The sequence below is a fragment of the Protopterus annectens genome, chromosome 11.part0, assembly GCF_019279795.1.
Source record: "Protopterus annectens isolate FY-2018-M chromosome 11.part0, PAN1.0, whole genome shotgun sequence".
Taxonomy (NCBI): Eukaryota; Metazoa; Chordata; order Ceratodontiformes; family Protopteridae; genus Protopterus; species Protopterus annectens.
This window is the reverse complement of record NC_056745.1, coordinates 1,543,058,428-1,543,076,813: the sequence shown is the minus strand read 5'-3', so window position 1 is coordinate 1,543,076,813 and position 18,386 is coordinate 1,543,058,428. Positions and strand designations below refer to the sequence as shown.

The following is an 18,386-nucleotide window of genomic DNA, read 5'->3' as shown; positions in this document are numbered from 1 at the left end:
GATTTGGTAATTTTTGGTATTGTTCTGGCTAGTTTTTTGCTCCCTGACTTAATGGACTCCAGTATTGTGCTCCTCACCCCACCACCTACCTCTTGTGCACCTAAAAACAGAAGTAAATTAAAAAGTATGCCTCAGCCTATGACTTGTGACGCCACTGTATCCTTGGGCAGGCTGCCAGACCATTCACCCTTTTTTGCCTCCAAGCCCCCTTGTGGTCGAAGTACGATGACTGTGCATAGCATTAAAGGCAGAAATGTCCTTTGGGGCTGTACCATTGTCTGTCTCAGGTATGGGAGAACCAAACTCTTTAGGGGAAGTCTGGTGTACAGAATCTTTTGCCAGTGGCGATACATCTACCATCGAAGATTCTTGCAGTAGTGTACTGCATGCAAAAAGAGACAGAAGACTCACCATGTTGCAGGTCAACAGTCTGCAACTTTATTTTCACCTGAGTTGGTGTCTGTGGTAAGATGTATTATTTAGGCCATTGATTATGGGATGCAAACCCAGCTTGCCCTGGTGCTCCCACTCCCATTCAACCATCCAGGGATCCTGATGTTGAAGGGGATCTGGAATCTGAGATTTTGGAAGGGCCCGAGTCTGACCAGTCAGTTTCCTCTGAGGATGAATGGGTTCTGAAACTCAAACAGACCCCACCACCACCACCAAGTGCTAGCTAGGTTTAGGGATGTATTAATTTGGGAGGAATTATCAGCTGATCCAGAGATTAGCAGGGCATATGTTCTTTTGGAGGATAAAGCCTAAAGTGTTTAGAAATTAATTGTGCTCAACCATGCCTAGCTTCCAAGCCCCCTTGTCTGCAGATCCTGCTTCTGTGTCCCCAGAGACCTTTCCCAATGAAAAAACATGTCCTCATCAAACCCAGTCCCTCAAGATAAGCTAGGGGTAAGCTGCTAGAGTCTCTGGGAAAGAAGCTAGTGCATTCCAGATTTGTACATTTTAAAATGTCAAACTTCCAGTTAAAACACTGGTAGTTAGTTAATGTTGAGGTGTATGTATAGTATAGATGAGTTTGCTGCATCATTAACTGCTGAGCAGAAGGATTATGGGAAATAGATTGTTTCCAGTGTTTCTCAAGTGTCTAAACATGCTTTAAAGAGTACCTTAGAAGGGGACAGTACCATTTTTGAAATGCAATAATGGTTGTAGTGGTAAGGAGGTATGCATGGCTGCACAACCAAAAGTTTTCTCAAGTTAAAAGTTAAATTATGAATGTTCCACTTGATTCAGATTGTATGTTTGGTACAGCAGCTAATCTGATCCTAAAATATTGGTATGACAGAGGTAAGCTGAAACAAGGGGTATCTAAAATATTTCATACTCCCAAGTTTCTCCCAAATAAGCAGGATAGTTTTTGCTGGCTTTCCAAACAGAAGTCCCAGTCAAGGCACCAAAAGGAAAGGTCAGGACAAGAACTCTGCCAAACCTAACAAGATGGGTTTCTTACGTAAAAGGGTGGAAGAGGAGGTTATCCTTGTTACTGTGCTGAGGCTCAGATGGGAGCCCCGTCTCGAAAGTTGTCTCAACAAGATGGCCTGGCCATCAGTGGTTTCCAATAAATCTGTGCTCAACATTGTGGGCAGAGGTTATAGGTGGCACTGGAAGGAACATCACCCTTCATTCAGGGTGGGAGGGGTTCCCTCCTAAACTCCAACATATACTTAACTCATGGGTCATTGAGTCAGGTTCTCCTTTGGAGAGAGTGAAAGGTTTCTACTTCAGAATTTTCCTGGTCTCCAAAAGAGAGCTGTCATGGAGAGCAGTGTTAGACTTCTCCTTTCTGAATATTTTTAACAAGGTTCTCAAGTTCAAGCATGACTGCTTCATTGTGACCCTGGACATGAAGGATTCATATTGTCATATTCCCATTGCGTATCACTAAAAGATATATCTGAGATTTATTGTGCCTGGTTCACGCTGTCAGTTCTTTGCATTGCCTTTGGGCTGTCCGCTGCACCCAGAGTGTTTACAAAATGCCTTGCTGTGTTAGTGGCTCACTGCCGGACTCTTGACATTCACATTTTCCCTTTCTTAGATGACTTGATGGTCTGTACAGAGCCTGTGTCTGGGTGTTAGGAATCTCTAGAGAAGGTCTTGACCTTAATCTCCCTGCTAGGGTACAAGGTGAACCTTTGTGAGAGTGTCCAGCATGACTTCTAAAGACCCATTTTCCTGGGTTGCTTATCTTCTTGAAGGCAAGTTCCTGTCATACCACACTGTTTCTGGAATTTTGCAGGAGGAACATTGCTTGGCAAGAGAATTTCTAAAAATTCTAGAGCTGGTGGTGTCTGATTCTCACACCACTGGCCCATCTCCCCGAGGAAAATTCAGTGGTATGTATGAAATTGTTGGATCCAACATTTACATTTCATGGAAGTCCAGTTTTCAGTGCTGGACTTCTTGAGATGAGTTACAGTAATGGTATCAATCCAGAACTTCTGTTTTCACACCTGTTCTGGTGCAATTTGTCCAGATAAATGTGTGTGTCATGGGAGTGCAAGTGCAGGCCAATTGGAGGCCCAAGGATGCATGGATGCTCATCATTATCTTGGAAATGTTGATGGGGATCTATGCCTTGAAAGTCCTTCACCACCTATGGATTCTGAGTCCTCTTCTTGTGGTTATGGACGATGCCACAGTGGTGTGGTACCTCAACAAACAAGAGGATACAATGTCTTACACTCTGTGCCAGTTGGCAGTAATGACCTGGGAGCTAGCTTTATAGCATTCTGTGACTCTTCAGGCATCATACAGATTGTGGCAGGCAGACTAAGCAGATCTTAGATCCACTTGAGTGGCAGTTTAAGGCCGTGGTGTTTCAGGATCTAGTCTAGATGTTGGGAACACTTCAAAGAGTTCTGTTCACCTCCTTTCAAAACACAGCTGAAGAATTCTGTTCAGACATCCTTGTAGCCATGCTGGGAGGACAGGTGCATTCTTGTTCCCTTGGGCGGAAATTTTCCTGTATGCATTCCCATCCTTTCCACTAATTTGCAAGGTACATCTGCAGATTCACAGTGACCCCCTATTGGCCTAGGAAATCTTGGTTCTCCGTTCTAATGTTACTGCCCAGTGTTGATTCAGTCTCGACTCTATCATGGTACTTGTTTCATGATAATGTGCAGCAGGTGTTAAAGGACGCCAGAAAACCTGTTACGAGAAAATCTTATGTTTATAAATGGATGAGGTTTTCGAAGTGGTGTCTAAATGGGAACAGAAGGTCCCTTGAGATTAACATCCCCCAGTCTTGCAATATTTGTGTGAGCTACTTCGTGATGACTCGTCATATATGCCCATTAAGGTGCATTTAGTAGGCATCACTGCTTGTCTGCCTTTGGGATCCCTTTCTTTCTTTCTCTCTTTCTCTTTTGGTATAACAATTCTTGAAAGGGTTATTGCATATGAGACCCCTCGCAAACTAATTCCTCCATTGTGGGATCTCCACTATGCTCTGGAAAAACTGACCTTACCAATTTTCAAACCCACTGTTCAGGCTTTTCTGAAGCTTTTAACATGGTAAACTGTTTTGCTTACTGCTCCAACATGTGCAAAGTGAGTCTGCTGAGCTACAGGCTCTCACAGTGGGGCAACCTTACCTTATTTTTCACAGGGGTAGGGTTGTGTCGTGTAACCCCTTTTTCAAACTGAAAATAGTCTCAGACTGATTGAGAGTGAATTCTGTTAACTTCCCTGTGTTCTTTACAAAACCTAAGAATAAGGGAGAGAGGGTATTCCATACCTTGGATGTGTGCCAGCAACTGAGGTACTCCCTTGACAGAACTAAATCCTTCAGGAAGACTGAAAATCTGTTTATTTTCTGCACCAGGGCAAAGAAGGGTCAACCTTGTCTCTAAGCAAACCATTGTACATTGGTTGTACTCTGGCATTGTTTCCTATTGCACTCACCATGGCAAGGTGAATCCAAGTAAGATCCTTTTCCTCTTTAGTGGTGTATTGGAAAGGAGTGGACTCGAAATATTATTGAAGCAGCAACTTTGTCCTCTGTTCATACCTTTGTGAAGCACTACAAGCTTGGATGCCTTTTCTAGATTCAGAGCAGGATTTGCTAGGACCATTCTCCAGGGGCTCCTAGACCCTTATCCTGTCTCCTGCCAGTTTGGCTATGCTTTGGGGATTTACCTGAATGCCTGTGAGGCAGTGTATTCGTTGGACATAGTGCAGTTGCACAAGTCCTCCTTACCTGTAACAGCAGGTGTTCATAGAACATACTGCTTTACTGCAAGTACTCACTCACCACCCCTCTGTTTTGGATGTACATAATTTGTTGTTTAGGTTGTTGTTGAGCACTGCTTTGCAACTTTTATTGTTTTGTGCACGTGTATGTGTTTGTTTGTTTTTTTTGGTTAGGGGACAGTAGGTGTTGGCAAAGCTTGTGTTTCCATCTTCTTTTCCTTCTGGACTCTAGAAAACAAAACCCCTGTGTTTGGGTCTTTAAGGCAGTCTTTGTGCTGCCAGGTTATTGGTCTGTCAAACCCACAGACTAGCATTAGGATGGAGTCTGACATCTACTTTTAGAGGTAGGCAACACTTGCGCAACTGTATTTTATACTGCCGTGCAAGTGCAAAGTCCATTAGCACTGAATGTGGCTTTCAGCAGAATTATTGTCTGTACTTGCTGAAGGAGTGGTATAGTCATGAGCCTGCCAGCCCTTGTATAGCTCGGTGGATTTCATGCTGGCTGGTTACAAATTTAAAGCTTTGATAAAAACTTTTTATTAGAACTAGAGATGATTATATTTGACGTTCCTCAGAGGTCTGTGCTCAGTCTTGCTCAACATAATTATGAAATTTTTTTGTAGTACCTTTAGTATGCCATCCAAATTCACAGGTGACTGTTAGCTAGAGCAATGGTGCCATGCTTTAGCTATCATTTAAATCTTCAGTTGTGCTCAATTCAAATTCATGTCTGGACAGCTAATCAATTGCCTGCTTTAGAGAAAGGTGCACTGACTTGTATGCCATTATTAATAGTCTATTGATGCAGTTACCCAGTGTGGCAAAAAACTCCGTTGTGAGCTTTTTTGAGAAGTATTTTTACAAATATGACATTAGATAACTGAAACAAATTACAGAGATCGGAGTATGAAGTATGTTAATAGATTGAAGTGACATTATAGCAAGATGTTATCTAAAACTGAAAGTCATTTTAATACTATTTAATCATGGCAACCGGTTGTTTTGGTTTCCTTACTTACAACTTTAATCAGATTGGGGTAACTCTGGATGAATATGGCTAGGCTTGTAACGGCTGTAGGGCAGTTAGCCTTGTAACCTCTTATGAACTTATGAATCTATGAAGGCATTTTTTTGTGAGACCGCCTAATCTAATGCAGCAAGGAGCAAAGAAACAAAATATGTATTCTGCACTGTCATACATGATTTGTATGGTTTTGCACATCCAGTCACAGTAGACCTTGGTGCACATCTAGTCACAGTAGACCTTGGTGCACATCTAGTCACAGTAGACCTTGGTGCACATCTAGCCACAGTAGACCTTGGTGCACATCCAGTCACAGTAGACCTTGGTGCACATCCAGTCACAGTAGACCTTGGTGCACATCCAGTCACAGTAGACCTTGGTGCACATCCAGTCACAGTAGACCTTGGTGCACATCCAGTCACAGTAGACCTTGGTGCACATCCAGTCACAGTAGACCTTGGTGCACAGAGACGTTTTGCCTCTCCACACCTTTATCTTATTTCTGAACCTCACAGTTGTATTTGATCCCCTCATTTTTTGCACATTTGGCCCATCATTAGATGAAGGGCTTTGCAATTTGCATTTGTTGTGGTTTGTGTGACTGGGTAGAAATGCTTTTATCATCAATTTGTTAGGTACTCACATATTTTGAGGAGAATTTTGATAAGTCAGTTAGTCATTAGACCCTTGTCAGCCATGCCTCATACCCACTGGGCAGAAGTTATTGTGTCAGAGAATACAGTCTGAGCATCATATCAAGAATTTACATTGCAAGAAAAAATAAGTATTAACACGACGATAAATCCAGTCAGCACCAAGTGTAAAATAATAATGGAATAAGTGACCAGAACGACAAATTCACTAACACTTTTTAATGGGTGCAAAAACAAGTAAAATAGAGAAAGTTAAAACAAAAAGTAAAATACAAGTAAAATAGAGAAAGTTAAAACAAAAAGTAAAATACAAAAGGTGTAGAAGGCATATTACTCCGATTGCAAGTATTCCACTTTTAGGTATCTGCTGTCTGAGGATTATGGCTGGCAGTTTCCAGAGAGGACCTCAGAAACTAAAAGCCAGAGGTCTGTCTTTGAGTCATAAATCGTGGCCGTTTTTTCGTGAAGGCAGTTCAGAGTTTCACTTTCAGTGTCTACTTAGTTTCCTCTGAACTTAAAGGTTCCATGGCATTAGACATGTAATCCATACCCTTCTCTACAGACAATACAAAGAATTATGCAGTTGGTGATTTGAATATGTACAAAGCATTAGGTACTCTAATTTCTAGATTTAGTAAGAGATGAGGTATTGCTAACTTAATCTCACTCGCATTTGAGTGGGAAGATTCTTGTAGATATTGGTGCTTTGCTCCTCCTAGTTGAACTTCAATAATTAGGTTTATTCCTGAGTTAGGCACAGAAGTATTTTGCTCATTTCTGTACTTTTTTAGTATTTGATTAAAACAATCTTCATAGTTCTGCTGCTGTTTTTATTTCTGATAATTTTTGAGTTCACAGATATGTTTTGTAGTAGTTTGCTAAAGAAAAGTCTGTATTTATTCAGGAGGTTTTCCAGTTTTACTTGAGAGAAAGTGTTCTGTGTTCTAATCTGTTTCAAAACCGTTCTCAGTTAATGGAGAAAGAAGCCTTATCACTGTGAAGAATATGTATTTTATTTATTTGGTACTTTTTGTATTTCTAACAGAACCAGCGAACAAAACAGAGCAATGTCTTGGCTCCAGTGATTGACCTGAAAAGAGGTGGGTCCAGTGATGACAGGCAGATAGTTGATACCCCACCACATATAGGCACTGGTGTAAAGGTAAGTAAATCTCATTGATATCTTTTCATACTGTAACATCTGTTACCCTAAATGGTGGACATTGAATTGTACTGTGGGAAACTGTGTTGATTTTTGTCCCCCATTCCACTCATTCATTCTCTAGTTACTCACTTAATTCAAGTCATGGTTTTAGGGGTGCTGGAGTCTATCTAGACAGTCACTGAATGGGGGAAGAGGAAAATGTCCTGAAAAAGGCACTAGCCTATCACAGAAAACACACACTCACCTGTGGTATGCTTTTGGAATGAAGGATGAAACTGAAACACCAGAACCCACAAAAACATAAGGAGGATGTGCATCCTCCACACAGAAACCACCCAGTTGAGAACAGAATGAAATCCAAGAGTTGTAAGACTACAATGCTAACCGCAGCATCAGTCTGGCAGAGTGTAGAATTTCTTGGTCTCTGGTAGTAGCATCATGTCTGTGAATGAAATATACTACTGATTTGCCAGCTTAATTCATGCTTTGTGTTATTTCTTAGAATTACAAATATTTATTTGACTATATAGTGGTATAGTAACGAAACAGTTCCGCTTAGGCAACAAAGCTCGCCGCTCTTTATTAAACTTTAAAAGTTAATCTATATCCAACGTTTTTCGTTTAAATCAAGGTTTAAACTTCTTCAGAAACTGGCAAATATCCATCTAATATTAACCTCTTACTTATATAGGAAGCAGTTAAAATTGCCCGCCAAAATTCTTAAAGTGAAACCTCTACTTTAAAACTCCGATTATGGATTATATATAAAACACTCAAAAAATATCATATTTAGATTATTTTAAAATTCAAATAAAATATATAGTTAAAATCTTTGATATTTAATATTTAAAATTATAATATTTAATATTTAATTATTTAATTAACTAACATTTCCCTGGGTTTAAGTATTATTTAAACTTTATTTAACTTTTTAATGTATGTGTTAATCTATTGTCCACGTTTATAACAGTAAACAATAAAAATAAAGATGATCAAAAATAACAATGAAAATACATTCAGAAACTTTCCTGCATTTTTAATATGCGTTTTTTACTAGTTAATGAAAATAAAAATAAAAAAGTTAAAATGTCTTAAAAATTTTTTTGGTCTTTTGGTGTTTCCGCTATGGCTGGTAGTACGCCGGATAACTCTTTGGATAACACGCCTGGGATTTTCAATTGTTCACAAGAAAGAGAGAGTGGATCGGTGCATGAACTTACTTTACTGGTCCAGCTCTTATCTCAGAAACTTGATCACGTTAATGAGAGACTTGATTTAGTAATGACAGCGCAGCAAAACAAGAACCAATAGGACCGAATGGTCGCGTCAGCAACGGAGCAGCAGAGACAAGAGGAACAGAATCGTTCACTGTTTACTGATATGGAGCAAGCGGAAGGTAGAGTTATTACACTGGGACAAAGATGTAATCAAGCTAAATCTGCACATAAAGTAACTGCAACTACACCTTTAGGACAACAGTTACAACAAAGACAGAATTTAAATACAAATAAGGATAATAATGATTTACGTGAACAGGACGCTGTTAGAATTATTGATATCACAGAATAATGCAGCATCCACCAGCAACCTACCAAGCGTTGTGCCTGTACCAAGTAATTCAATGGTCAATTTGAAAGATTGGCTTATGGCACCAACAGGTCTATGGGAAAATAATACTTTAAGTAATAGAACAGCACAAGAAAATGAACAAGAGGTACCTGTTTCAGAACTTTTGAATGTATTGGATTCAAAGATGTTGAAATACAAAAAATTTAGGTTTAGAAATCGAATATTTTCATGAATGTCTGAAATTGGAAATAGTCCCTAAGGGTCTCAGAACATGGAGATACCCTACGGGTTTAATACCAGGTTCTTTATTCCATCAGGACCTGATTAAATTATTCAACCATAATGGCATGCAGTTGCTGGAGACAATGGTAAAACATTATACCCTAACTATGAAAGATCTGGAACCTGAAATAGTCTAGATAACAAATAAAACAACATGCAGACTTTTTAAGATATAAGTATGACTATCAAAGATGCTTCAAAAGTATTGAGCAATATCTGCAAAAGATAAGGGTTAATAAGGTTAAAAAACTGCAGAGAGATCAAGCTCAGTATAAAATGGGTGTGGCATACCCCTCTCCACCAAAGGCAAATGCGCAAGAGAAACACCATTAATTCAGTAATCACACAGATGAAACAAGTCATGATTTAGTCATGACACCTGAAGCAGATTCACAAGAACAAGGCATGCATATGAATGCACAGACAGATGAGTTACAAGAAGAAAATATTAGAAGTGATAGAATTAAGCAACGTAATTACAACAATAACAACCAGAATAACAATATATATAATAATGGAAATAATGATCAACATTCATCTGCATCCAACCCTGGACAGGGTTTTCCACGACGAAACCAAAGAAAGCAATGGAACAGGAGAAAAAATCACAATCACAGGAGGTAACAAGTGATGAAGAAACAAATGGAATGACACTAGTTAAAAACACGCACCAAGATTTCACAGTATTCAATTTCTCGTCATTTACTGTTACTACACAACTAGCTAACATATTAGCAAAAGGATCAACCTTTGTACCCTCTAACAAAATGGATATAGCTCATATTATTTGTGATATCAAATTATTTACAAGGAAACTGAATCTCGAAACAACTTTTGGGCAGTCAGAATCCAGTAAATGATCCATTGAGAGTAGCTAGTTGTTTTAATCCACCTTTACATAACACGCTTCACACATTTGAGAAAATGTGCGAAATTGACTTAAGACAACTGCATCAGAAAAAGAAAAAATATTCTTATAATTTAACTAAAGACGAGAGAGATAATCTTAAGTTATTAACGCAAGCTGAGGTTAGAATCATGAACCCAGATAAAGGGGGAGGGCTGGTGATAATGGACGCGGTGGATTATAACAACAAACTAACCGACCATCTAAGATTAGATGCATATGAGGAATCATCATTAAACAAATATAATAAAGCAAATCAATTTATTAAACGTTTGCTGAATGAATTCTTCATAGAGGCGAGAATTGATATACATCTATTCAATTACTTAATGATAGAAGCCCCAAAAGTACCAACAATATTTGGAGTTCCAAAAATCCATAAAGACATCCAGAATCCACCTTTTAGACCAATAGTGGATGGTAGAAATTTGTCCACATATGCTTGTGCCAAGTATGTAGATGTGATACTTAAGAAATTTGTAGTTAAGGTTGAATGGATAATAAAGGATTCATGGAATTTTTTGGAGAAAATTAACAATTTGAAATATCAGCAAGAAAATCATTTTATTTCAATAGATGTGAAGGAACTCTATACTAGTATCCCCCATCAACAAGGCATTGAATGGGTATTAGAAAACATGCGCAATAAAAATGCAGGATCAGAGGAAATAACTCTCATTGGAGAATTGTTGGATATAATTTTGTCCTATAACTTCATCTTATTTGACAAGGAATTCTATAAACAAAGGAAAGGAATTGCGATGGGATCCCCATGTGGATCAAGTTTTGCGAATCTAGTAATGTCCCATTGGGAGAAGAATTTCATCTTTAACAACATTGTATTGAAGGACAAAATAATCCTCTATGCTAGATTCATAGATGACATATTAATAATATTTCAAGGAGATGAAGAACAGGCAACAGACATTGTAAATCTATTCAATGAGAGTACGAACTTTTTACGATTTACCCATATTTTCAATGAAGAATCCATTGCTTACTTAGATGACAAGTTGAGTAAGAATAAATCTAAACAATGCTACGAAGCGAATATTTTTAGAAAACCAACCTATTCTAATAAATTTTTGCACTTCTCCAGTGAACATCCAATACACCAGAAAAAATCGGTGGTAAAAGGACAGCTCGTCAGAGCAGCATGGATGATCACAACTGACTTAGAATTTGATCAAGAATGTTCATTATTAAAGCAAATGTACATCAATAGGAAATATCTCTCTAGCTTTTTGGATCCTATATTAGAAGAAGTTAAAACAAAAAGACAAGAGGGTTACTTCACTCCCATATTAAAGCAGAAATGTGATGCTATCTCAAGAGAAGGAAGCCAAAATACGCAATATGGGCAAACAATTCCAAGAGGAGAATCAAATAAGGAAAGCTATAATTTAGCATGTATATTAAATTTTTCTATGGACTTTAATAGTATTAAGGAGATCATATTGAAAAATTGGAACATTGTTAACGACGATTATATACTAACTTGTAAGTTAGGCACTGTGCCTAAAATTATATGCAAGAAGGGCTTCAATCTTAAAAACATCTTGCAAAAGCATCAAAACAACAAAACACCAATAATGAACAGAGGAATGGGCCAATGTGGAAATTGCCCTTATTGCGTGCATATGTCTTCAGTAATATCAGCAACCATTAATGGACATAAAGTTCACATAAAAGGGAAATTTAATTGCAATTCCAAAGGAGTGGTGTACTTAGCCTCCTGCCAATGTTGCCCTTGCTTCTATATAGGAAAAATAGAGCGGAGGTTAAGGGACACTGTACGAGCATTTGAGAAGCATTAACCTACAAAAAGAAGACAATGCTCTAGCAAGACATGTGTTGGCATACCTCCATCATAAATTTTGTTTTAAGGTTATTTATCAACTTAAACAAGAAATGAGAGGTGGTCCATTTAATATATTATTAGAGAAAAGTGAACTTTTATGGCAAATCAAATTAAACGCGTTCACCTATCCAGGTTTAAATGAAAAATGCTCAATAATGAGCCTTTTAAAATTGAAAAGCTTAGAAAGATAGTCATGTTTATACAACAATAATACTCATAATATATTCACAAAGAATATTATAAAGTTGACAGTTTTATGGTAAATTAATTCAATATTATTTAACTAAATTTAAGACAAATTTTAATAATGGCAAAAAGTATTTTAAATTAAAAATGTAAACAAACATTTATTTAGTTGGTTTGTATGTGCAAGTGTTTTGTTTAGATTCATGTACAGGAAACAATTGCTTAAATTAATATTGATTTATATTTAATTTAATCATAATTTTATATGAGTGAGCATTTGAGTTCATATATATAAAAAATTGCTTAATTTCAGTAATGAATGAATTTTTTGAAAGTTAAGCAATAAGCGATCAGGTTGTAAGTCACTGCACATTATTAATTATTAATGTTTGATTACCATCAACATTATTAGAACTATCACTATTAGAACAACTATTATTAGAAAACGGATTTTTAAGATATTTTTAACTTTTTTATTTTTAGTTTCATTAACTAGTAAAAAAACGCATATTAAAAATGCAGGAAAGTTTCTGAATGTATTTTCATTATTATTTTTTTATTATTTTTGATCATCTTTATTTTTATTTTTATTGTTTACCATTATAAACGTGGACAATAGATTAACACATACATTAAAAAGTTAAATAAAGTTTAAATAATACTTAACAAACCCAGGGAAATGTTAGTTAATTAAATAATTAAATATTATAATTTTAAATATTAAATATCAAAGATTTTAACTATATATTTTATTTGAATTTTAAAATAATCTAAATATGATATTTTTTGAGTGTTTTATATATAATCCATAATCGGAGTTTTAAAGTAGAGATTTCACTTTAAGAATTTTGGCGGGCAATTTTAACTGCTTCCTATATAAGTAAGAGGTTAATATTAGATGGATATTTGCCAGTTTCTGAAGAAGTTTAAACATTGATTTAAACGAAAAACGTTGGATATAGATTAACTTTTAAAGTTTAATAAAGAGTGGCGAGCTTTGTTGCCTAAGCGGAACTGTTTCATTATTTTTCGTTGGTTTGGAGATTTTTGTTTATACAGTGGTATAGTAGTTAACATTGCTGCCTCAGCAATTGGTTCTTTTGGTCAGTTAATAAGTAAATTATCTTCTTTATTTAAACTGCCTGGCCTCCATGTATTTGTTGAGATTTTCTGTTATTTTTGTTTACTGCAAGATGTGCTGCTTATTGTACTGGTTATTGCTAAGCTTGTAAACTGCCTGCAGGTGTCTGCATGCACACTTGCACATATGAGTGTCAGTGTGTCACACTGTGATGAACTGGCATCCCATCCAGGATTGGTTCTCTGCCATATGCTCACTGACTGCTCGGTTAGGGCCTAGCTCACCCTGCATCCTCAATAGGGTGAAGTGGATTTCAGAAAATGAATGAGTAAAAAAGAAATGAGTATGAATCTACTGTGATATTTAATATATAAATGATCATTAAATGCTCAATTACTCCAAAAGGCTGGTATAAGTAAGTCTGCATGAACAGACATTTTGAGTGGCGGTTACAGTACAACATAGAAATTTTGTTTATGTAGATATGAGTCATATTATGTAGTGGGCAACAGGGAACATTGCTTTTTCTAGTTTGGCTGACATTATTTACATCTTGTTAACCAATCACATTTAAAAACTGACATTTTGTGTTTTCATGTTAACCACCCCCAGCCTCTTCCAGGTTCAATACTTGTTAACTTGGTTAAATGTCTTCTAGAAAGTAGCAAATCATTTTTTATTTCTGTTTCCCATTTTGCTCAAATCGTCCTTCACCTTTGTATGAGGATGCTGCTGTGCTGTACCAGTTCATCATTTAGGCTGTGAGAAAGTCATACTTCTATTGGCTTTGCTCCCATCTGGGTTCCTTGGGTCCTTTTTCTGTAACACCCTCCTAATGTAGACTTGGATCTTGACTGAGCCATGAAGTTCTGGCTTCTGGCAATGTCCTGGTTTTCAGGGGGATGTTCATTTAAGAGTGGCTTTTCCCCAAAAATTATTTTGCACAGCAAGTAGTGCTTTCCCATAAGTCATCCCCCCATCTTTTAGATATTATGCCCCTCCTATGATGCACTGTATGAGCTGCAACCACAGACATCATGTAGGAGTGGTCAGTACGATATCTTTTCCGCACATCCTGCTGATGAACCGGTTCTCATTTACTCTTTACTGTTCCCCAGGCAGGTCTACTGGTACTTTGCTGGATAGACCCTAAAATGTTGTGACTGTTTATGTGTCTACATGACTTTGTCATTAATAGTTGACATTCTTTAACATCAGGGCTAATTTTTTTTTAATATTGGAACATAGACTGCTCAGAGCATTCGAAGAAAACTTTACATTAAATTAAACTAATCACAGAAGGAAACCTTTTATGATGGGTGAGGGGGGGACCGAAATTCAAAGTTCAAAGGTTAGTACTAGGCTAACTGCCCTTGTGAGCTATTTTAAGCCTAGCCAATTATCCCTTGTAAGACTCAAACCCTGCACATTGCATATGTAAGGCAAACACCTTAACCATTAGGCCACCCTCCCACAAATTCATATACAAACGTGTTTTAAATGGGGGAGCTTCACCTTGCCACTCTATCACACAGCCATGAACAAAATATCAGCAGTTGCAAAAGTGCAGAAACCCAACAGTTATTACCATGAAATGCAAAAGTCCAGAAACCCAACAGTTATTACTAATGAAGTACAAAATCATTTAAAGTATGAAAAGGTACATAAACACATTGAATAATGATGCAGAAATATAATAGCAGCACTTTGTTTCAATGTGGAGTATCCATCTAGTTTGCGTGGAGCAGAATTGAAGCAGATACACTTAAATCTCAATGGCATGGTTGGTAAGTTCTGTGTAATTAAGCCAAGCCTCATTCAAGTATGATAGTTTTATACAGCTGTTGATGTATGCCGAGCCTGTAATCTACCCAAATGTCAAAGGCCTTTTAGATTCAGCTGTAACAAATGGGATCCTCTGCAACCTCACAGATATTCTACCAAAGCAACATTCACCATGACACACACAGCTGTAACTCAGTGTCTCACATTGTAGTCCCATAAGGCAAACCTCCACTCAAACAAATGTTCTAGTCATAGGTGATTCCATCTTGAGACACACAAATGTTCCATTCACTAAGCTCTGTAAGGAGAAGGTCATGGTCAGCTGCATGTCAGAGTTCAGGGTCTGCCAGATTGTGTACGCAGTCATGTCGTAAAACCTCAAGTACCAGTAAGACTCTGTCATTGTACACGTGGATATAAATTACCTGAGGCGTACCTTTCTGGACTGTATGAAGAGAGACAAAGGAGCTCTCAGACTGTGTATCCTAGGCTGGTATAAGCCTTACATTGAGCAGCATTCTACCTTCTACAAGGATGATACCAGAATTTGATCAGAAGATAACTAACTTTAGCAATTGGCTTAGTTTCTGGTGTCATCTGCAGGAGTTAAAGTATTTTTCAGCTCATACACCCATAGGTTGTTACTAGGCTAACAACCACTAGAGCCCTTACAAGCTTAGCCTTGCACCTCAAACCATGTAGTTCCCAAGTATCATGGTAGAGTTCATGTTCTTAGGCAGGTAGCTAATTATTTGTAGGTGGGGTGTTAATTAGGATAATACTTTTCTTATTGATGGCCTTTACCCATAAAGACTGGAGGTCAATTTTTGATTTCCCATCCAGTTGTCAAGTTTTTGTTTGAATAGGGTCAGGGATGAACTCTCTTTTACATGGATGGGAAGCCTCTTCCTTAGTGCAGGGATCCTGTGGGACATGCATCTGTCTCTGCAGCATGTTCTGTGCATGTAACAAGCAAAGTTCATGTTCCTAAATCTAGTGTTTCTCTGGAGGATGTGGCTGGTAGGCCACAGTGCTTCACCAGTGATGTTCGGCACCTGTTCCCTTTAGGCTTTCAAATATTGGCTAAAACTTTGTCTTCCTCCGTAGTGCCTTTTTAGGCAGTGCCACCCTGAAAAACCTTCCAACATTGCAAAACCAACCCATGATAATCTGAAGGGATTACAGTTCAATACTAGGAGTCTAAAGAACAAACTCTCTCATGCTGGCAAACGTAGAAGTCTACATAGTTATGGAGACATGGTTTAAAGCTATGGAGAGCATCCAGACATATAATTCCTTTCACACTTTTAGACCAGCTACTACACAGGGAGGTACAAAATATGGAGTTGTCTCAATATTCATCAAAACCATCACATCTCAAGACTAGGCATGCAGTATGATGTACTTAAACTTCCCCATATCCAATTCACCATCAGCAAAGTCCCGTACCATGCCATTGCAAGCTGTAGGTTCCACTTTATGATCCACGATACCTGTACTGCATACCTAAACCAACTGTAGTCATTCTGCATTGAACCGAACAGTATATACCCGGGCAATTTTCAAGTACCGCGCTGTAAACTGGGAAACATCCACAAGTTGCAGTATACTGACCTGGAGATTCCCGAACTTTAACACAAATGCTAGGGGTGCAAACCTCCTTGACCTGATTCTCACAAACAAGGGTGAAATTTGCACTTATTCATGTGTCACTTCCTCACTTGTCAGGTCAGACCATAAAACTATATCTTTTGAAATTAAACTGAAACTTGTGACCCTAGCTAAACTTCGAACATTTAGGAATCATTCCAGAGCAAACCTTCTACAACTGAGTGACACCCTGCCAAAATTTCAAGCCCCACAAACCATGTGAACTCTGCTGTCTACAAGGAATTGTTCACCGAAAACCTTATACTATCATGTAAAAAACTGTGTTGAGGCAGCTTTACCCATCTGGAGCAAGTACAGGTTTAACACAAAGAACAAACCACCCAGTGGAATCCCAACATCAGCAAGTTGTATAACAAAGAGATGAAAATAATGGCCAGAACTGGGAAATACAGTGCCCTGCAAGTTGAGAAACATCTCATCAAACTAAGTAAGCAAGCCAGATTTGAAGTAAATATGGTCTTTTAGGCAAAGGACAACCACAAGGCCTTCTTCAGTTATGTCTGCAGCCTCAAAGGTAATACACAACAGTGTGTTGAACCAATTATAATGGTACCACCTGTATGGGGCCAGAAGATGACAAACCTACTGGCTGATAGTTCTGAATTTCACCCTGCTTTCCTACCTTGACAGCTCTTAGAAGGTATCCTGCATCAGAACTCCCCCAGCTATGAATTACAAACATGAACAAGTCCTCAGTACCCTCTCCAGGGCAAAAACTACTACATCTGTAGACCGTGATAATATCCTGGGATGCCTTCTGAATAGTATGAAACATGATCTGTTGAAACCTCTAAAATCACTGTTCAACCTTAACTTCCTAACTGGCTTCATGCCTAGTGAATGGAGGTCTGCAGCAGTTAGGCCACCTTCATGCATAGGGATATCTACTGACCTGGGTAACCACAGACTCATAAGTCTGATTTGTTTTGTATGTAAAACCATGGAAAGACTCATCTTGGATATTATAAACAATGACATAGGAAACTTGCAGACACCAGATCCAACACAGTTTGGTTTCATCAAAGGCAGATCACGCCTACTCAACCTGTTGGACTTTTTTGAGAAAGTCACCAAAGCTGTGGACGAGGGCAAAATGGTACATTTTGCCTATTATTTGATCCTTTATGCCACCTGTTGGATAGCCAACTGACTGACAGGTAGACACAGGACGACAGAGTATGGGACTCTGCCTCAACCAAAAGGTCACTCACTAGCAGAATCCTTAAGGGATTGGTGCCGGTGCTGCTCCTTTTTGGAATTTACTTTCTGAAAGTCAAATCTAATGCCAAAGGCCTCTGGTTGGCCAAGTTTGTGGATGACTGCAAGCTGGGCACAATCTTATAAGTCCCCAAGGACACAAATATCCTCCAAGAGGGCTAGTCACAAAGAAATAATTTGTGCTAGAGCCTTGGTCTAAAACTGAATGCAAAAAAATGTGTAATAGTATACTTTGGGATGTCAGACACCCCCTGGGGAGATGCCACATAGGCAGTACACTCCTAAAAGTAGACCCAGTGGTTGGGGACTTGTGAACACATATGGAAAGTGACTTGGCCTTTGTCATTCTGTGTTTTCTTTTGTAAGAAAATCACTCTGTATTGCTCAACTTATAACCAAGAGTATGACATCCAGGTACAAGGATGTCATTGTCTTTCTGTACTCAGCCCTCATTAAGGCCGTCTTTGACTAGTGCTGTCTTTGGTATGTACCTGACCAGTTATATACAGCAACTGGAATGCTCACTGAGGTTCCTCACGAAATTAATACAAGGTTTAAACCACATGGAATACATAGACTGCCTCAAAGCTGTATCTTTATACTCTGTCTCCTACAGACTACTGAGGCATGATCTGTGCCTAGCTAACAAGGCATTATCTAATCCAGTGTTGATGGACGTGCTGCACATCGGCAAGTCTAACAGCATTAGAAATACTCAAGCAAAGGACTTAAATCTTGTTTACAGCATAAATAGAATGTGTTGGGG

The 18,386-nt window shown here is 38.2% G+C and overlaps 1 protein-coding gene across 2 annotated transcripts in view; it reads left to right on the top strand.

The window, feature by feature from the left end:
- The window catches only part of RBM17 (RNA binding motif protein 17), a 639,512-nt gene that overhangs the window by 123,593 nt on the left and 497,533 nt on the right, over positions 1–18,386 (top strand). For both annotated transcript variants that reach the window (XM_044088811.1, XM_044088812.1), the window contains exon 3: positions 6,941–7,057. In XM_044088811.1, the coding sequence (XP_043944746.1) occupies positions 6,941–7,057 (117 nt within the window). The remainder of the gene's footprint in view (positions 1–6,940; positions 7,058–18,386) is intronic.